The sequence below is a fragment of the Nerophis lumbriciformis genome, linkage group LG05 (assembly GCF_033978685.3).
Source record: "Nerophis lumbriciformis linkage group LG05, RoL_Nlum_v2.1, whole genome shotgun sequence".
NCBI classification, from domain to species: Eukaryota; Metazoa; Chordata; class Actinopteri; order Syngnathiformes; family Syngnathidae; genus Nerophis; species Nerophis lumbriciformis.
Genome location: NC_084552.2, coordinates 55,239,024 through 55,259,782, shown reverse-complemented (window position 1 = coordinate 55,259,782; position 20,759 = coordinate 55,239,024). Strand labels below are relative to the sequence as shown.

General features: G+C 42.1%; 2 protein-coding genes across 6 annotated transcripts in view; both read right to left on the bottom strand.

The window, feature by feature from the left end:
• Window positions 1-4,943: 4,943 nt before the first annotated feature.
• Window positions 4,944-5,890, bottom strand: lsm8 (LSM8 homolog, U6 small nuclear RNA associated). The gene is made up of 4 exons (XM_061958939.1): window positions 5,690-5,890; window positions 5,378-5,418; window positions 5,177-5,304; window positions 4,944-5,101 (listed from the first exon to the last, which is right to left on the bottom strand). Exons 1-4 carry the CDS (start codon window positions 5,718-5,720, stop codon window positions 5,011-5,013), a joined length of 291 nt encoding a protein of 96 aa, XP_061814923.1. The 5' UTR covers window positions 5,721-5,890; the 3' UTR covers window positions 4,944-5,010.
• A 6,626-nt stretch (window positions 5,891-12,516) lies between these two features.
• grip1 (glutamate receptor interacting protein 1) overlaps window positions 12,517-20,759 on the bottom strand; it is a 41,171-nt gene continuing 32,928 nt past the window's right edge. For 4 of the 5 annotated variants that reach the window (XM_061959747.1, XM_061959745.1, XM_061959746.1 and 1 more), the window contains 8 exons: window positions 19,460-19,599; window positions 19,196-19,384; window positions 18,977-19,127; window positions 17,092-17,130; window positions 16,764-16,875; window positions 14,674-14,901; window positions 14,387-14,533; window positions 12,517-14,326 (listed from right to left, as the gene is read on the bottom strand). In XM_061959747.1, coding sequence (XP_061815731.1) covers window positions 14,066-14,326; window positions 14,387-14,533; window positions 14,674-14,901; window positions 16,764-16,875; window positions 17,092-17,130; window positions 18,977-19,127; window positions 19,196-19,384; window positions 19,460-19,599 — 1,267 coding nt within the window. In that variant the 3' untranslated portion in view covers window positions 12,517-14,065. The remainder of the gene's footprint in view (window positions 14,327-14,386; window positions 14,534-14,673; window positions 14,902-16,763; window positions 16,876-17,091; window positions 17,131-18,976; window positions 19,128-19,195; window positions 19,385-19,459; window positions 19,600-20,759) is intronic. The other variant, XM_061959748.1, reaches the window with a different exon arrangement.

Below are 20,759 nucleotides of genomic sequence, written 5' to 3'. Positions count from 1 at the left end.
TTCCCATACAACTGTTAACGACTACTTAGATTTCATGCTATGCTATTTTTTCCTGCTAGCTCCCACGCTAGTCCTTTTGTTTTTGCCTTTTGCTATTTGCACGTCTTTTGTTTGATCCCCGTACGATTTATATTTTCAATAAATCATTTTCCTACCTGCAAGCTGTGTCCGAAGCCGTCTGCATCCTTGGGAGAACCACATCCGCATCACTATGCGACCACGTCGTTTCATATTGAACGTTAATGAACTACTTTAAGCAGCGCACAAAGAGCTGATGCTGCCATATTGACATATTGAGCTGCTGCATCGCCTCTGAGTTGGTGAAAGTTAATTTTAGATTATAAATCATGCCTCTCACCTGGATAGTAGAAGGTTGTGGACATAAACCGAGAAGTTTGTCAACTTTGACATCCAACTTAGATCCGAAGATGGCGAGAAAGACAATCAGGTGTATTGTGATGAATTCATCTAAACGGGGAGATATAAACATCCCATCAGCATCCCAGTGAGAGCAGACATTGTACAGTAAGTGATTGTTTGATTACGGTCATAATAAACAGTCAGCAATACTGCTACTTTCTGGATCGGTTTAGCACACAGTTTCTAAAACTTGTAGATTACCCTCCTTATATTCAGGCTCAAAAATATAAGTTTCTGGATCACCATTTGTCCCAAAGTAGTATTTGTGTCATAAAGTCTGCCGTGATTTGTAGTACTGTTGTTGAAGGGAAAAGCGATCGTTGTGATGCATCTGGTAACGGTAACGGGTCCCATTTTTATAGACTTTGGTATGACTCGGCCAGGGTTTGAACTCATGACCTACTGATGTCAGGGCGGACACTCTAATCCAGTGGTTCTTAATCTTTTTGGACGTAGCGAACCCCACCAGTTTCATATGCGCATTCACCGAACCCTTCTTTAGTGAAAAATAAAATTGTTTTTTTTTTCAAATTCAAGACAAAGTTATATGTTTTTGGTAACACTTTAGTATGGGGAACATATGCTAAGTAACAAAGACTTAATTTAGAGTTATTTGGACACTAGGGGAACATATTCTAAGTCAGTGGTTCTCAAATGGGGGTACGCGTACCCCTGGGAGTACGTGAGATTTTTTTTTAAATATTCTAAAAATAGCAACAATTCAAAAATCCTTTATAAATATAAATAAAAACTAGGGATGTCCGATAATGGCTTTTTGCCGATATCCGATATTCCGATATTGTCCACTCTTTAATTACCGATACCGATATCAACCGATATATACAGTCGTGGAATTAACACATTATTATGCCTAATTTGGACAACCAGGTATGGTGAAGGTAAGGTACTTTTTAAAAAAATTAATAAAATAAGATAAATAAATTAAAAACATTTTCTTGAATAAAAAAGAAAGTAAAACAGTATAAAAACAGTTACAAAGAAACTAGTAATTAATTTAACTAATTTTCATTAACTGTTAAAGGTTAGTACTATTAGTAGACCATACAGCACGACTGTATTGATGTATATTGATATGTAATGTAGGAACCAGAATATTAATAACAGAAAGAAACAACCCTTTTGTGTGAATGAGTGTGGGAGGGAGGTTTTTTGGGTTAGTACACTAATTGTTAGTGTATCTTGTGTTTTTTGATGTTGATTTAATTTAAAAAAATAAATAAATTAAAAATAAATTAAAAAACGATCCCGATAATTTAAAAAAACTATGCCGATAATTTCCGATATTACATTTTAACGCATTTATCGGCCGATAATATTAGCAGGCCGATATTATCGGACATCTCTAATAAAAAACTATCTTTTTTTCCAAATAGTTCAAGAAAGACCACTACAAATGAGCAATATTTTGCACAGTTATACAATTTAATAAATCAGAAACTGATGACATAGTGCTGTATTTTACTTCTTTATCTCTTTTTTTCAACCAAAAATGCTTTGCTCTGAATAGGGGGTACTTGAATTAAAAAAAAATTCACAGGGGGTACATCACTGAAAAAAGGTTGAGAACTACTGTTCTAAGTAATAAAGACTTAATTTAGAGTTATTTGGTTAGGGTTAGGGTCAGGGTTAGAGGGTTAGGGTGATAATAAGGCCATGCCGAATAAGGCATTAATAAGTACTTAATAATGACTAGTCAAGAGCCATTATGTTACTAATTTGCATGTTAATAAGCAACTAATTAATGGTGATTATGTTCCCCATACTAAAGTGTTACCATGTTTTTTTACTGGTGCATAAAATGAACCGTGCATGAACATTACCTTGTTCAAAGAACAAAACCAACAGTGCATAAACTCACAACAAATTACACACCTGCAAATCAGTCAGCTGTTGCCGTATCCGTAATACGCCGATAAGGAGAAGTTTGTATTTACACGATGAGTCGGGTGTGTCTTGACCTCCGCCGAACCCCTGAGGCCGACTCACCGAACCCCTAGGGTTCGATCGAACCCAGGTTAAGAACCACTGGACTAGGGCCAATTTAGTGTTGCCAATCAACCTATCCCCAGGTGCATGTTTTTGGAGATGGGAGGAAGCCGGAGTACCCACGCAGTCACGGGGAGAACATGCAAACTCCACACAGAAAGATCCCGAGCCCGGGATTGAAATCTGGACTACTCAGGACCTTCGTATTCCCATCGGCCAATAGTGTAATAATAATGCAATGCAAACTAGTTGTGGAACCTCCGGGTTCCTCGGACCACCAAGCACTGACATGAGAGCTGGATCAGGTTCACAATATAGTTTTATTTTGCAATAAATTGTCTTGCTTTTCAGCAATTGTTTTGTGTCTGTCTGTCTCTCTCTCTCGCTCTTGCTCCAACTCCAACACTTCTCTCCTCCCCGGCTGCTGCCTTTTAACAGAGCGACAGGTGATTAGATAATCAGGCCTAGGTGGGCCATCTACGCACCTGTCGCTGATCTTAAAGCCAGTCCTGGCACACCCCGTTTCACTGCAGGTCCGCAGGCCACGCCCCCCTCCACACTAGTATTTAAAAATACCCGTATGGCGAACAACACTATATGCTATGTTGTCATCTGCATTATATCCATCCATCCGTCTTCTTCCGCTTATCAGAGGTCGGGTCGCGGGGGCATCAGCCTAAGCAGGGAAGCCCAGACTTCCCTCTCCCCAGCCACTTCGTCCAGCTCTTCCTGTGGGACCCCGAGGCATTCCCAGGCCAGCCGGGAGACATAGTCTTCCCAACGTGTCCTGGGTCTTCCCCGCGGCCTCCTACCGGTCGGACGTGCCCTAAACACCTCCCTAGGGAGGCGTTCGGGTGGCATCCTGACCAGATGCCCGAACCACCTCATCTGGCTCCTCTCGATGTGGAGGAGCAGCGGCTTTACTTTGAGCTCCTCCCGGATGACAGAGCTTCTCACCCTATCTCTAAGGGAGAGCCCCGCCACCCGGCGGAGGAAACTCATTTCGGCCGCTTGTACCCGTGATCTTGTCCTTTCGGTCATAACCCAAAGCTCATGACCATAGGTGAGGATGGGAACGTAGATCGACCGGTAAATTGAGAGCTTTGCCTTCCGGCTCAGCTCCTTCTTCACCACAACGGATCGATACAGCGTCCGCATTACTGAAGACGCCGCACCGATCCGCCTGTTGATCTCACGATCCACTCTTCCCTCACTCGTGAACAAGACTCCGAGGTACTTGAACTCCTCCACTTGGGGCAAGATCTCCTCCCCAACCCGGAGATGGCACTCCACCCTTTTCCGGGCGAGAACCATGGACTCGGACTTGGAGGTGCTGATTCTCATCCCAGTCGCTTCACACTCGGCTGCGAACCGATCCAGTGAGAGCTGAAGATCCTGGCCAGATGAAGCCATCAGGACCACATCATCTGCAAAAAGCAGAGACCTAATCCTGCAGCCACCAAACCAGATCCCCTCAACGCCATGACTGCGCCTAGAAATTCTGTCCATAAAAGTTATGAACAGAATCGGTGACAAAGGGCAGCCTTGGCGGAGTCCAACCCTCACTGGTAACGTGTCCGACTTACTACCGGCAATGCGGACCAAGCTCTGGCACTGATCATAAAGGGAGCGGACTGCCACAATCAGACAGTCCGATACCCCGTACTCTCTGAGCACTCCCCACAGGACTTCCCGAGGGACACGGTCGAATGCCTTCTCCAAGTCCACAAAACACATGTAGACTGGTTGGGCAAACTCCCATGCACCCTCAAGGACCCTGCCGAGAGTATAGAGCTGGTCCACAGTTCCACGACCAGGACGAAAACCACACTGTTCCTCCTGAATCCGAGGTTCGACTATCCGGCGTAGCCTCCTCTCCAGTACACCTGAATAGACCTTACCGGGAAGGCTGAGGAGTGTGATCCCACGAGTTAGAACACACCCTTCGGTTCCCCTTCTTAAAGAAAGGAACCACCACCCCGGTCTGCCAATCCAGTGGTACCGCCCCCGATGTCCACGCGATGCTGCAGAGTCTTGTCAACCAAGACAGCCCCACAGCATCCAGAGCCTTAAGAAACTCCAGGCGGATCTCATCTACCCCCGGGGCCTTGCCACCGAGGAGCTTTTTAACTACCTCAGCAACCTCAGCCCCAGAAATAGGAGAGCCCACCACAGACTCCCCAGGCACTGCTTCCTCATAGGAAGACGTGTTGGTGGGATTGAGGAGGTCTTCGAAGTATTCCCTCCACCGATCCACAACATCCGCAGTCGAGGTCAGCAGAACACCATCCTCGCCATACACGGTGTTGATAGTGCACTGCTTTCCCTTCCTGAGGCGGCGGATGGTGGTCCAGAATTGCTTCGAAGCCGTCCGGAAGTCGTTTTCCATGGCCTCACCGAACTCCTCCCATGTCTGAGTTTTTGCCTCTGCGACCGCTGAATTATAATTCACAGCAAAACTACATACATGAACATTTAAACAATTTATTACCAAACATCACAACAATACAAGCATACAAAACAAGAAATCATCTTTTATTCTTTTTAAAAAACAACAAATACAAGGATATACGAGATGAAAGGTCAGTGGACGACGGAGTTTAGCGGCTCAGCTCTGATGTTTCCTAAATCCAACGTGGAGTCCGTCTCCTCGTCGATCTCGCCGATCACAGCCCTGACGCGCGCACGAAGATGACATGATAAATGACAAGTGAAAAAGCAGAAGGAAGCGAGGCGAAAGGTCACTCACACGTTGTCACCCCTGACGATGTAAAGTCCCAGGACCACCTGCTCCACACCCTGACCGGAACTGAACACGCGCTCATGACTCTCATCCAGGATCAAGTTGATGGTCTGGTCGAAGCCCTTCAGCGTGCCCTGTGGAACACACAACGTTTATTCCTCACGGTCAACTGTGGTTTTTAAAAAAAACAACACACATTGAACTAACCACGATCATTCTGCCGTCTGACGTCACTATGGCCACCGTGCCTGGGGGGGATCAAAGGTCAAGGCAACAAGCTGGCGGTTAACTTTCAGTCACGTGACACGCATATAGAAGAAGGTGAAGCTACGGCGTCTTATCTTTTATATATATATATATAATATATATATACATATATATATATGTGTGTGTGTGTTTTATACACACTGGTTTGTTTGAGTTTAGCTCCGTAGGCTAGCTGCTAAAAGCTACATGCTAACATTCATTCAAACGGAACAGTGGTTAAAGCTAGCATGCTAGTTAGCTGGAGGAGGATACGGTTAATGTAGCTCTCCAGGGCCGTGGACATCTTTCCTGCCGTCTATCCAGCGACCGCGTCGGGGAAGGTTTCCGTCGGAGAGTCGCTTGCAGAACAATATTGTAAAGAAAGCGATGGAGAAGCAAGCTAGCAGAGAAGCTACCAAACACCGGAAGCAGAGTGGAAGCTACGTCATGTCCGGGTACGTCACTTTCTGTGTGTGCGTGTGTTTTTTTGCCGCTTCTAATGCTTCTATCACAGGGGTCACCAACGCAGTGCCCGCGGGCACCAGGTCGCCCGTAAGGACCAGATGAGTCGCCCGCTGGCCTGTTCTAAAAAATAGCTCAAATAGCAGCACTTAGCAGTGAGCTGCCTCTATTTTTCAAATTGTATTTATTTACTAGCAAGCTGGTCTAGCTTTGCTCGACATTTTTAATTCTAAGAGACAAAACTCAAATAGAATTTGAAAATCCAAGAAAATATTTTAAAGACTTGGTCTTTACTTGTTTAAATAAATTCATTTCTTTTTTTTACTTTGCTTCTTATAACTTTCAGAAAGACAATTTTAGAAAAAAAACTACAACCTTAAAAATGATTTTAGGATTTTTTAAACACATATACCTTGTTACCTTTTAAATTCTTTCCTGACAATTTAAATCAATGTTCAAGTAAATTTTTTTTTTTTATTGTAAAGAATAATAAATACATTTTAATTTAATTCTTCATTTTAGCTTCTGTTTTTTCGACGAAGAATATTTGTGAAATATTTCTTCAAACTTATTATGATTAAAATTCAAAAAAAGTATTCTGGCAAATCTAGAAAATCTGTAGAATCAAATATAAATCTTTTTTCAAAGTCTTTTGAATTTCTTTTAAAGTTTTTGTTCTGGAAAATCTAGAAGAAATAATGATTTGTTTTTGTTAGAAATATAATAATATATAATATATACATTCATTGTACAAACACATATACACATTCTGTACATATACAAGTACATATGCATACTTACACTCATGCACATAATCACGTTTCATCAAACATATATTAACGTTGTTGCCCTAGGGTAAACTGGGTGTAACACATGGCACACTGACAAAGCTTAACCTATTGTGACTATAACAATCTACAAGGTTAATGTAGGTTGCTTCTCTTTCTCCCCCTCCATTTTTCTGCATTCTTTCGTATCTCAAGTTATCATTACGTATATGTATTGTTGCATTTAAACAACTGTATTGTTGATAATAAAGGTAAATTATTGGTATTGTTCATTATCAATAGCGCTATTTCTATTGGTATTTGTATTGATCCATTTGTAGTGTAATAATGCTCATTGTTATTTCTGTATTATTTTTTATTTTTCGCTAACTGCTTATTTGCTATTACTTTTACCATCATATTTGTACATGTCATATTTGCTGATGTTGCTCTATTGTTGTTGTTGTTGTTGTTTGCTGTTGTTGTTTTTGTCTCTCTGTCTAATCCCCCTCTTGTCCCCACAATTTCCCCCTCTGTCTTCTTTTTCTCTCTCTTTCTATCCCCTCCTGCTCCGGCCCGGCTGCACTAAATGATAATATAAATACATTTAATAAAGTCAAATACAAATAAGGCAACAAGAGAAGTATCCTACACTTCTCTTTTGTAAAGTAAATCTGAACAGCCGACATGGGCATCTACATCAACTATATGATTTGCCTGAGAAGCTGGACAGGACATAAAAAAAATAAATAAAAAAAAAGAAATATAATAATAATAATAATAATACCTGGGATTTATATAGCGCTTTTCTAAGTACCCAAAGTCGCTTTACATGTAGAACCCATCATTCATTCACACCTGGTGGTGGTAAGCTACTTTCATAGCCACAGCTGCCCTGGGGTAGACTGACGGAAGCGTGGCTGCAATTTGCGCCAACGGCCCCTCCGACCACCACCTATCATTCATCATTCAATTCACCGGTGTGAGTGGCACCGGGGGCAAAGGGTGAAGTGTCCCGCCCAAGGACACAACGGCAGCGATTTTTGGATGGTAAGAGGCGGGGAGCGAACCTGCAACCCTCAGGTTTCTGGCACGGTTGCTCTACCCACTACGCCTTGCCGCCCCAATATAGCTTGGTCCAATTTGTTATATATTCTAACAAAGTGCAGATTGGATTTTAAAACATGTCATCAAAATTCTAAAATTAATATTAATCAGGTAAAATTACTAATGATGTTCCATAAATTATTTTTTTAATTTTTCAAAAAGATTCAAATTAGCTAGTTTTTCTCTTCTTTTTTTCGGTTGAATTTTGAATTTTAAAGAGTGGAAATTGAATTCAAAATTTAATTTTAATTTTTTTCGTGTTTTCTCCTCTTTTAAACCGTTCAATTAAGTGTTTTTTTCATCATTTATTCTCTACAAAAAAACCTTCCGTAAAAGATAAATATCATTAATTACTAATAATAACATAGAATTAAAGGTAAATTGAGCAAATTGGCTATTTCTGGCAATTTATTTAAGTGTGTATCAAACTGCTAGCCCTTCGCATTAATCAGTACCCAAGAAGTAGCTCTTGGTTTCAAAAAGGTTGGTGACCCCTGTTCTATCAGAATCACTTTTATTGGCTAGTGTTGTTAAACACACAAGGAATTTGAATTGGTAGACTGTGCTGTCTTTGTTCGATGTAAACAATAATTATTACCGATTAACTAAAAATATCAACAGATGCTTAAATAACTAATGTGAAGGGCTAATAACATATGTAAATAAAGTGAGCTGACCCGTGTCCGCTCGGGATGGTTTCCTGCTGACCCCACTGTGGACTGGACTCTTACTGTTATGCTGGATCCACTATGGACTGGACTCTCACAATATTATGTTGGACCCACTCGACATCCATTGCATTCGGTCTCCCTAGAGGGGGGGGTTACCCACATATGCGGTCCTCTCCAAGGTTTCTCATAGTCATTCACATCGACGTCCCACTGGGGTGAGTTTTTCCTTGCCCTTATGTGGGCTATACCGAGGATGTCGTTGTGGCTTGTGCAGCCCTTTGAGACACTTGTGATTTAGGGCTATATAAATAAACATTGATTGATTGATTGATTGATATTGTTGTAGTAATACTAGTACTACTAATAGCAGAGGTGTGGACTCGAGTCACATGACTTGGACTCGAGTCAGACTCGAGTCATGAATTTGATGACTTTAGACTCGACTTGACAAAATGTAAAAAGACTTGCAACTCGACTTAGACTTTAACATCAATGACTTGTGACTTCACTTGGACTTGAGCCTTTTGAATTGACATGACTTGACATGACTTGCTACTTTCCCCAAAACCCAAAGATGAAAAAGTTATTCGGGAGCGCTCCGTATTTTTCATTGTGTACTTGTCTATCAGCGTTGCGTGTGTCAGCTGGTGTGGTCTCAGTACAACAGCCAATCAAATTAGATCTACTTTGTTTTCATCACACAGCATTCATCCAATCAAATTGCAGGACAACCAAGGAAGAAGACATGTCCAAACCACACGCCAGTGAACAAAAAATGATGCCTAAAATAATTTCGTTTGGGTATAAAAATTACGAGGTGGTCAACACAAAACGGTTTGCAGTATGCAACACATGCGGTTCCAAAATTACTGATGGAGAGGCAACAACTTCCAACTTTGTCCGGCATTTGAAGTTGCACAAAGAACGGTAAGTTTTGAATGTAAGATAACGTTTATTGGCTAAGTAACGTGACTTTTATTTGCTGTGTAGTTAAATCAGTGAGGCTGTAAACTCACTGCTAACGTTATAACGTTATTGCAAACACGGGAATCTGTTGCAGTTCACTACCTTATTCATACTTTTTGTTCAGTGATTTTTTTAAGCAGGGTTACGTTAGTCAATATATCACACGTAACGTTAGACGGCGGTCAGCAGCACCGCGTATTTTAGCCACCTAAAAAAAAGACAAAAATAGTAAAATAAAGGTCAGTTAAAATGTATACTATATTATGAATATGTGTACCGTTTTAGCTAGCTTTCTGACATACTGTTGGTTGTTTACCTCAGTGGTCCCCAACCACCGGGCCGCGGCCCGGTACTGGTCCGTGGATCGATTGGTATCGGGCCGCACAAGAATTTTTTTTTTTTTTTTTTTTTTTTTTTTTAATTAAATCAACATAAAAAACACAAGATACACTTACAAGTAGTGCACCAACCCAAAACAACTCTCTCCCCCCTTTTGTTCTGGGCATTGAACATGAAGACTCTTCCTTCACTGTTCCGAGTGGCCATGACAGTCTTGGCAGTGCCTGCCTCCAGTGCTCCAGTGGAGCGAGTTTTCAGCCATGGTGGCATCATACTACGCCCCCATCGTGCACAAATGACTGACAGACTCTTGGCTAATTTGGTCTTTTGCAAATGCAATGCAGCATAGGGCCCTGACATATAAAAAGTACAACTTTTTTGTTATGTTCACGTATATGTCATGTTTTTTCAATGTTAACACTTTTGTACAAATAAGTACATTTGCACTTTATTTTTCAATGTGTTTGTTCTGTAAAGGAATGAGTTAATGTTTAAAATGACTGGTTAATAGTGCTATTATAAAGTGCAATGTCAGCACAATTTTCTTTCCTGCAATTTAAAATGCACTTGTTTTAATAAATAAATACAGCATTTGAAAAGCATACACAATCTGTGTTAATATATTAGTCTGTGGTTAAAAGGACTTGAAAGGACTCGAAACTCAAAATGCAGGACTTAAAACTTGACTTGAGACTTTCCAGTCTTGACTTTGGACTTGACTCGGGGCTTGCCTGTCTTGACTCGGGACTTGACTCGGACTTGAGGGCAAAGACTTGAGACTTACTTGTGACTTGCAAAACAATGACTTGGTCCCACCTCTGACTAATAGTAGTAGGTGAAATAAAGTGAGTAGTTGTCCTTGTATGACTAGTACTACTAATAGTAGTAGGTGAACTAATTAAATAAGTCGTGCAGTCGTAGTAATACTAGTACTAATAGTAGTAGGTGAAATAAAGTGAGTAGTTGTCTTAATAATACTAGTACTACTAATAGTAGTAGATGAAATAAAGTGAGTAAGTGTCCTAGTAATACTAGTGCTACTAATAAACTAATTAAATAAGTTGTGCAGTTGTAGTAATACTAGTACTACTAAGTTACAGTAGTAGGTGAGTTAAAGTGAGTAGTTGTCCTCGTAATACTAGTACTACTAACAGTAGTAGGTGAAATAAAGTGAGTAGTTGTCCTAGTAATACTAGTACTACTAATAGTAGGTGAAATAAAGTGAGTCGTTGTCCTAGTACTACTAATAGCAGTAGGTGAGCTAAAGTGAGTAGTTGTCCTAGTAATACTAGTACTACGAATAGTAGTAGGTGAAATAAAGTGAGTAGTTGTCCTAATAATACTAGTACTACTAATAGTAGTGGGTGAAATAAAGTGAGCTATTGTCGTAGTAATACTAGTACTACTAATAGTAGTAGGTGAAATAAAGTGAGTAGTTGTCCTAGTAATACTAGTACTAATAGTAGTAGGTGAAATAAAGTGAGTAGTTGTCCTAGTAATAGTAGTAGGTGAACTAATTAAATAAGTCGTGCAGTCGTAGTAATACTAGTACTACTAAGTTACAGTAGTAGGTGAAATAAAGTGAGTAGTTGTCTTAATAATACTAGTACTACTAATAGTAAGGTGAAATAAAGTGAGTAGTTGTCCTAGTAATACTAGTACTACTAATAGTAGTAGGTGAAATAAAGTAAGTGTCCTAGTAATACTAGTGCTACTAATAGTAGTAGGTGAACTAATTAAATAAGTTGTGCAGTTGTAGTAATACTAGTACTACTAAGTTACAGTAGTAGGTGAGTTAAAGTGAGTAGTTGTCCTCATAATACTAGTACTACTAATAGCAGTAGGTGAGCTAAAGTGAGTAGTTGTCCTAGTAATACTAGTACTACGAATAGTAGTAGGTGAAATAAAGTGAGTAGTTGTCCTAATAATACTAGTACTACTAATAGTAGTGGGTGAAATAAAGTGAGCTATTGTCGTAGTAATACTAGTACTACTAATAGTAGTAGGTGAAATAAAGTGAGTAGTTGTCCTAATAATACTAGTACTACTAATAGTAGTAGGTGAAATAAAGTGAGTAGTTGTCCTAGTAATACTAGCACTAATAGTAGTAGGTGAAATAAAGTGAGTAGTTGTCCTAGTAATACTAGTACTACTAATAGTAGTAGGTGAACTAATTAAATAAGTCCTGCAGTTGTAGTAATACTAGTACTACTAAGTTACAGTAGTGGGTGAAATAAAGTGAGTAGTTGTCTTAATAATACTAGTACTACTAATAGTAAGGTGAAATAAAGTGAGTAGTTGTCCTAGTAATACTAGTACTACTAATAATAGTAGGTGAACTAATTAAATAAGTCATGCAGTTGTAGTAATACTAGTACTACTAAGTTACAGTAGTAGGTGAAATAAAGTGAGTTAAAGTTAAAGTTAAAGTCCCAATGATTGTCACGCACACACTAGGTGTGGTGAAATTTGTCCTCTGCATTTGACCCATCCCCTTGATCACCCCCTGGGAGGTGAGGGGAGCAGTGGGCAGCAGCGGTGCTGCGCCCGGGAATCATTTTTGGTGATTTAACCCCCAATTCCAACCCTTGATGCTGAGTGCCAGGGACGTAATTAGTTGTCTTAATAATATTACGGTAGTACTAATAGAAGTATGTGAAAGAAAGTGAGTAGTTGTCCTAGTAATACTAGTACTACTAATAGTTGTAGGTGAAATCAAGTGAGTAGTTATCCTAGTAATAGTAGCATGTGAAATAAAGTGAGTGGTTGATCAAACCAAGACTAGTACTACTATAGTGGGTCTTTATTGTTGCTCAGTAGTCGTCCATACAAAGAAAGTGGAGACAGGACAAACAGCAGGAACATCATGCTACCAAAGTATTAAATTAGTAGAAAAATACTTTACAACATCCTTGTTCCTTAAAGAAAATACGGTTTGGTTGGTGAAGCTACATGGGAATGGACTCTTTAGTTCCAATGGCAGTCCAATGCGTGTGCGTGCGCGTGCACGTGTGTAGGGAGTGTGGTGGAGGCCAAGTGCAAATCCCTGCGATGTTGCTTGCGCACGCAAACACGTGCACGCACGTACGCAGCACAGTGTGCGTACGAACACAGTGTGTATGGCTTGATCACGCGCATTCTGAAGCCACGCCCCTCAACATCAGACTCATTCCCCTGATTTCAAGCGGGTTCGCTGTTAGCCTTTCTCTCTTTTTTGTGAATTAATAGTGTCATAATAAATGTTAATAACTGATATATTATCATTAACGTATGCTGTTAGCCTGCAGTGTATTCATAATGTTAGCTGCGCTTCTTTTCACGGGGTGACAACAGCTGATATTAGCTTTGTGCTAAGTTGGCCCTGTGCTCGTGTCTGCCAGCTCCTGGCTAGCATGATGGCCACCAGTCTGTGCTTCAGTTAACATCTGTCCAAGTTCAAATAAGTCGACCAATCAGAGCAGCGAGTGGTTTCAAGGAGGTTTCTGATTGGTGGCTTTGAACGTTATCGTCAAACGTTGACGCACGCACGCTTCACAAGTTCCCTGTTTAACAGGATTTTTTTTTTTATATATATATATATATATATGTATATATATATATATATACATTAATGTAAAATGGTTTTATGGCTCGATGATGACGGACTGAACCTTTTTTTTTTTTAATCTATTGTACACAGTTTGAGGTCCAGTCGTCATGGTAACAAACAAACAGAAAAGTGACAACAGTCAATCAAAAACACACCAATTGATTAGCATAATAGATCACAGCTACTGGAGGGGGGGGGGGCGGGGTCATGCTTGGCTGCTTCCTGGAAGCTGATTGGTTAACCTGGGGAAGAGAACCAATCAGAATCAGGCATCTTTTGAATGATTGGTTCCAGCCAATCAGATGAATCTGTCTGTCATCCTGCCTGTCTATTGGCTAAGGGAATGGGGGAGAGGGTTCTCTGGCCAAAGACGACAAGTGCACACACACACACACACACACACACACACACACATACACACACACACACAGTGTGGCCAGTCAAGTCACGTGTAATTGTAAAAAAAAATATTTGAGAACTTCTTAGTGTCTTTGTCATAATATTACTTTTCCCTCCAGGAGCGTTCATTAGGTCTTTAGACTGACCGGAGTGTGTGTGTGGTCTCCATGGCAACCACAGCTGTGCTTCTCTCGTAACTCAGCTTCCGGGTGTACAGACCAGGAGGTGGCTGCTCCATCAGTGTGCTTTCAGAGCTCAACGTTCACTGCAATGGAGAGTTTGTGTAGCACCGTGGGGGGTTGGGGGGGGGGGGTCTAGGGGGCGGGGTCCGGTGGTTCCAGTAACACCACTAAAAGGAAGTGTTGGTGACTAGCCCCGCCCCCAGACTCTCCCCCGGCTTCTTCCACTTGATGGGAGCGTCAACGTTCTCGGTGTCCGCGCGCAGCTCGGATGATTCCGTCTGACAGGAGCGTCCTTCCGTGTGATTGGTCAGCGGGTTGGTGGAGGAGGCGGGGTTTCGGCTGATGACCAGCTCCAAGTGGTTTGGCGATTCGGCGATGAGCGGCACCACGAGGCAGCAGTCGAAGTCTCTTGTGCGGACGTGGTTGATCTGCACGCAAACACACGTTGGGAGGCACACGCTGACCTCTGACCTCTGAGCTCTCCTTACCTGCAGCAAGCGGTCGTACGCTTGCAGGCCGCCGCGCTCCGCCGGACCGCCCGCTCGGATGTTGTTGACGTACACGCCGCGGTCCAACACGCCGTCTGACACGCTGAAGCCAAAGTCCTCCGAGTCAGAAGACTTCTCCACAGTCAGCTGAGACCCACACACACACACACACACACACACACACACACACACACACACACACACACACACACACACACACACACACACACGTAGTGTGAACATGTGATGCGCACCATGTGACACGCTTCTGAACACATGACACCAACTTTGTGAAGTTCTACTGGGTTCTGGTTGAGAATGTCATTGACTTCCTGTCTCATCTTCTTCATGGCGAAGGCTCGGCGCTGGGGGTCAGAGGGCAAAGTGTTTGAGCGCGGGGTCACCAGTGGTCGGGTGCTGCTGCGCTCCTGGAAGCTCGCCTGGCGTCCGAGCGTGCTGCGCAGGGGCGTGGGGTCCTGGTTGAGACTCAGGGAGGAGCCTGACATGATGGTTGCCTGGAGAGAGCCAATCAGAGACGTCGAGACATGGTCACATGGTGTGTTCACGTCACCGTCAGCACACTTTCTGATGGAAGCTCTCAGCTAATCAGGCGTCACACACGCTAACGTGCCTCAACGTGTTAGTCAAAAAGTTAATTTCATGTTAGTTCGACTAATTCAGTGAGTGGCGTTCAAAGACACACAGGAGAAAACGATACCCCAGTGACGAGCTCCGCCTCCTTTTCACACTCCTGTAAAACAATCAGCTCTCAATCTTTTGTTTTTGTCAAAGTTATGACAAAGCCCCGCCCCTTCTCCTTTGACACGTGTGTGTGTGTGTTCTTGTATTTCTACCCTTCTTGAGACATCAACAAGGAAAAGTACCTTCCATATGAGGACCAGTGAACAAGTGAGGACATAAATCATGGTCCCAATACGGAAAACCATTGCATCTAATAGAGAATGTCTCATTTGCACCCCTGTGGGTGAAATTTCTCAAAATGAGGGTGGTCCCAAAAAGGAAGGATTTTTCAAATTGACTGTGTGACAATTTTAAAAGTGCTCCCCCTCTGGTCAACATATGAAATAACAAGTGTGTGTAAAAATCTGAAGTGCTCCCCCTCTAGCCAACATATGTAATAACAAGTCTGTGTGAGAAATTGAAATGCGCCCCCTTTGGCCAAAATTAATTTTAAAAAAACAAATAAAAATGTATATAGAGACATACTGTAATAACTTGAAGTAAATAATGAAGATTAAAAACCAAAACATTTAAAAAAAAATTTTTTTTAACTAAAATCAGTCTTTTTTTCACAATGTGTCAACTTTTTTCTTATAAAATTGGGAACAATTTCTCATATTCTTTCTGTTTCTGTAATATTGCAATATTTTCTCGTAAAATTATAAAAAAATTTTATGTAAAATTATTACATTTTAATGCAAAATGGTGACATTTGTCATATAAAATTGTCACGACGTGGATTATGGTGTGGTTTGTTCTCCCGGAATGCAAAGGAACTGGACCGGTCATGGCGTGAAGGTAAATACATGTTTTAATTATTACTATGAAAAGAACAAACAAAAGGCACGCACAAGGCGGAGACACAACTTGACTAAGGAAACAAAAACTAGAACTTAGGCAGACTATGAGGCAAGAAACAAAAACACTTACTGTGACACGAATAAACAAAAACTCACGTGGCAAAAAAGAGCAGCATGAACTATGACAGCATGAACTATGGCATGAGCAGAGTGATGACAAACGGAGTGGTGACGCCAGAACGACCAACAGACAATGACAGGCTTAAATAGTCTCTTCATGAATGAAAACAGGTGCGTGAGTCCAAATGCATCAGGTGAAAACTAATGGGTCGCCATGGTGACAAAAACAAGGGAGCGTAAACAGAAACTAAAAAGAGTCCAAAAACCAAACAGAACATAGCCAAACAAAACATGATCAAAAGACATGACAAAAATTCTAAATTTTATCACAATATGCCAATTTTTGTTGTTGTTCTTGTGAAATAGTGACATTTTTGAGTAAAATGATGACTTTTGTCATAATTTTGCCAAGTAACATTCCGATTATTATTATAATATTGCCAACATTTGTAAGTTTTCTTATAAAATTGTGAATTTTTTCGAGTAAAATTCCAACTTTTATCATAATATTGCACAAATATTCAGTTTTTCTTGTAAAATTTTGACTTGCGTTGAGTAAAATTATGACTTTTATTATAGGCATTATTCGGAGGTCTCAAGAAGGTAACACATACAATAGTGTGTGTGTGTGTGTGTGTGTGTGTGTGTGTGTGTGTGTGTGTGTGTGTGTGTGTGTGTGTGTGTGTGTGTGTGTGTGTGTGTGTGTGCGCGCACACCTCCAGTTCTCTGAGGATTCCACTCTGACCACACGTCTCCAGATCCTCCAGGGCCTGAGACCAGAAGTTCTCTTCCTGGTCGGGTTCAGTCCCATCATGGCCCACAATGAACCTGGAGCAGAAGTCAGAGGTCAGTGAAGGATTATTTTACACACACACACACACACACACACACACACACACACACACACACACACACACACACACACACACACACAAGAGGAAGTCGGAGCAGACATGCTGGAGAAGAGCGTGAAGAGACGAGTGGACAAAAAAGGGTCACCGGTCACCGGGTGAGGTGGTTAAAGTTCAAAGGTCAGAGTGATACCTGCTGTCAGAAATAAGACCACTGGCGACATTACAGGTTCTGCAGGCACAGACACACTCTTGTTACTGCACCTAGCTCAATGCTAACAAGTGTCATTGATGTGGATTAGGAATGCTAACATGCTACATTGTGACTGCTCTTAGCTCGATGCTAACAAGTGTCATTGATGTGGTTAAAGAATGCTAACATGCTAGATTGGAACTGCTCCTAGCTGGATGCGAACAAGGTCATTGATGTGGTTAAAGAATGCTAACATGCTAGATTGGAACTGCTCTTAGCTCGATGCTAACAAATGCCATTAATGTAGTTAAAGAATGCTAACATGCTACATTGTGACTGCACCTAGCTTGATGCTAACAAGTTTCATTGATGTGGATTAGGAATGCTAACATGTTACAGTGTGACTGCTCTTAGCTGGATGCTAACAAGTGTCATTGATGTGGTTAAAAATGCTAACATGCTAGATTGGAACTGCTCTTAGCTCGATACTAACAAATGCCATTAATGTAATTAAAGAATGCTAACATGCTACATTGTGACTGCACCTAGCTTGATGCTAACAAGTTTCATTGATGTGGATTAGGAATGCTAACATGCTACACTGTGACTGCTCTTAGCTGGATGCTAACAAGTGTCATTGATGTGGTTAAAGAATGCTAACATGCTAGACTGTGACTGCTCTTAGCTTGATGCGAACAAGGTCATTGATGTGGTTAAAGAATGTTAACATGCTACATTGTGACTGCACCTAGCTTGATGCTAACAAGTTTCATTGATGTGGATTAGGAATGCTAACATGCTACACTGTGACTGCACCTAGCTTGATGCTAAGAAGTTTCATTGATGTGGATTATGAATGCTAACATGCTACACTGTGACTGCTCTTAGCTCGATGCTAACAAGTGTCAGTGATGTGGGTAAAGAATGCTAACATGCTAGATTGGAACTGCTCCTAGCTTGATGCGAACAAAGTCATTGATGTGGTTAAAGAATGTTAACATGCTACATCGTGACTGCACCTAGCTTGATGCTAACAAGTTTCATTGATGTGGATTAGGAATGCTAACATGCTACACTGTGACTGCTCTTAGCTGGATGCTAACAAGTGTCACTGATGTGGTTAAAGAATGCTAACATGCTAGACTGGAACTGCTCTTAGCTCGATGCTAACAACTTTCACTGATGTGGATTAAAAATGCTAACATGCTCGATTGGAACTGCTCTTAGCTCAATGCTAACAAGTGTCAGTGATGTGGTTAAAGAATGCTAACATGCTACACTGTGACTGCTCTTAGCTCAATGCTAACATGTGTCAGTGATGTAAAGTTAAAGTTAAAGTACCAATGATTGTCACACACACATTAGGTGTGGCGAAATTATTCTCTGCATTTGACCCATCACCCTTGATCACCCCCTGGGAGGTGAGGAGAGCAGTGAGCAGCAGCGGTGGCCGTGCCCGGGAATCATTTTTGGTGATTTAACCCCCCAATCCCAACCCTTGATGCTGAGTGCCAAGCAGGGAGGTAATGGGTCCCATTTTTATAGTCTTTGGTATGACTCGGCCGGGGTTTGAACTCACAACCTACCGATCTCAGGGCGGACAGTAGTTAAAGAATGCTAACATGCTACACTGTGACTGCTCCTAGCTCGATGTTAAGTGCCATTAATGTGGTTGAAGAATGCTAACCCTGCGCTTAGCTCGGTGTAAACAAGTGTCATTGGTGTGGACTAGAAAAGCTCACATGCTACACTGTAGACTGCTCTTTGCTCGTTGCTAACAAGTGTCATTGGCGTAGATTAGGAATGCTAACATGCTATATTGTTACTGCTCATAGCCCAATGGTAAAATGTTTGGAGTGTTTTTGTTAAAAAAGGCCGCGCTCACCCTCCGAGTGCGGCCTGATCCCAGTCATCGTTGAGGCCGAGGTCTGACAGTGGATTGGCTCTCTGGCGGGAGGAGGCGGGTGATTGGCTGTTGCTGATCTTGGCGTTGCGCCACTCGTGGAAGGTGAAAGGCGACGACTGGAATGGCGCAGCTACATGTGGAACAAAAGTCAGCATGTGTGTCGCCTGAGCGTGCAAAGGTCACAGGTCATGTGCCTACCCGGGCCATCCATGTTGGATCCATCCCAGGACTCCACGGCGCTGTCTACGGACGGCAGCGTGTTGAACAACCTCTGACTGGAAGGGGGTGCTACCATGACAACAGGCTCCTCCTCATCCTCATCGTGGTTCTCCTGGTTAGGCCCCGCCCCCGTCACCGAGCCAATCACGCAGGACTTGGGACTGGACACTGCGAACACAGGGCAGACGGTAACATGTGCGTCAGCCTCCCCGGGTCGTGTGACGGCCGCGAGCGAGCACGTACGCTCGCCCTGCTTCTTGATCTTGAGCGTGACCGTCTCTCCCGCCTGCTGCAGCAGACTAATGGCCTCGCTCAGAGGTTTGCCCTTCAGGCTGCTGCTGTTGATGGCCAAGATACGATCGCCCACGTGGATCGCGCCCGTCCTGAACGAAAACAAAGCGAACATTTGATCACTATTGATTGACAGCTGACCGCGCTCACTAGTGTCACCAACAGGGGGTGACATTCCCTACATCATCCTCCACAATGACATGTGTGAAGTTGGCCCGCCACCCCTCACAAAACGCATCTGTTTGTGCTGGTTTAACTATCATAGTTTTCAAGTTATTAACGTTTTATGTTACTAACATGTAATTATTCATAAACAGTCCACAACCATGTCAAAATCTCCTCAAACTTGTTTCATTTGTTGGCGCTTTAAAAAGTTTTGGTCTAACTAAAATAGTTCTTAAGTTATTAACAAATCAAATCAAATCAAATCAACTTTATTTATAGAGCACATTTAAAATTGACCACAGGGGTAGCCAAAGTGCTGTACAATGAGCAGGTTAAAAGATAAAACGAGTACCGAGCAAACACAACAAAACACAAACAGAACACGATAAAAAATAAATAATTAAAATAGAATGAATAAAAACATAAAAACAGGATCACAGCAGGTGTATTATGGGGCGCCATTGCAGGATGGATATCACTCAGTGTTAAAAGCCATGGAATAAAAGTATGTTTTTAAGAGAGATTTAAAAACAGGAAGAGAGGAGGCTTGTCTAACACTCAGGGGTAGGTCGTTCCAGAGCTTGGGAGCAGCAACGGCGAAAGCTCTGTCACCTCTAAGCTTCAGCCTTGTGTCAGGGACCGTCAACAGCAGCTGATCGGCTGATCTTAAGGATCGGGTGGGGCAGTAAGGCTGAAGGAGGTCGGAGAGATAGGTTGGCGCGAGGTTGTTTAGACATTTAAAAACAAATAAAAGGAGTTTAAAATGTATTCGGTAACGCACAGGGAGCCAGTGAAGGGACGCTAAAATAGGGGTGATGTGCTCACGTCTGCGGGTCTGTGTTAGCAGACGAGCAGCAGAGTTCTGCACGAGCTGCAGGCGGGCGAGGGAGGCCTGGCTAATGCCAACATACAGGGCATTACAATAATCAAGACGAGTCGAGATAAAAGCGTGGATTAATTTCTCAAGATCATGTCTTGATAGAAGCGGTTTCACTTTCGCTATTTGGCGTAATTGATAAAAGCTTTTTTGAACGACGCTGCTGATTTGTTTTTCGAATTTAAAATCTGAGTCAAACTTTACCCCCAG

What these genes read in the sequence shown, in the direction of transcription:
- lsm8 (XM_061958939.1), bottom strand. Translation starts at nt 5,720, where the DNA reads ATGTCCACGGCCCTGGAGAGCTACATTAACC. An exon ending in CCTGGAGAGCTACATTAACC is followed by an intron (nt 5,419 to 5,689) that starts GTATCCTCCTCC and finishes GATCCCCCCCAG; the next exon opens with GCACGGTGGCCATAGTGACG. An exon ending in ATCGTCAGGGGTGACAACGT is followed by an intron (nt 5,102 to 5,176) that starts GTGAGTGACCTT and finishes TGCGCGCGTCAG; the next exon opens with GGCTGTGATCGGCGAGATCG.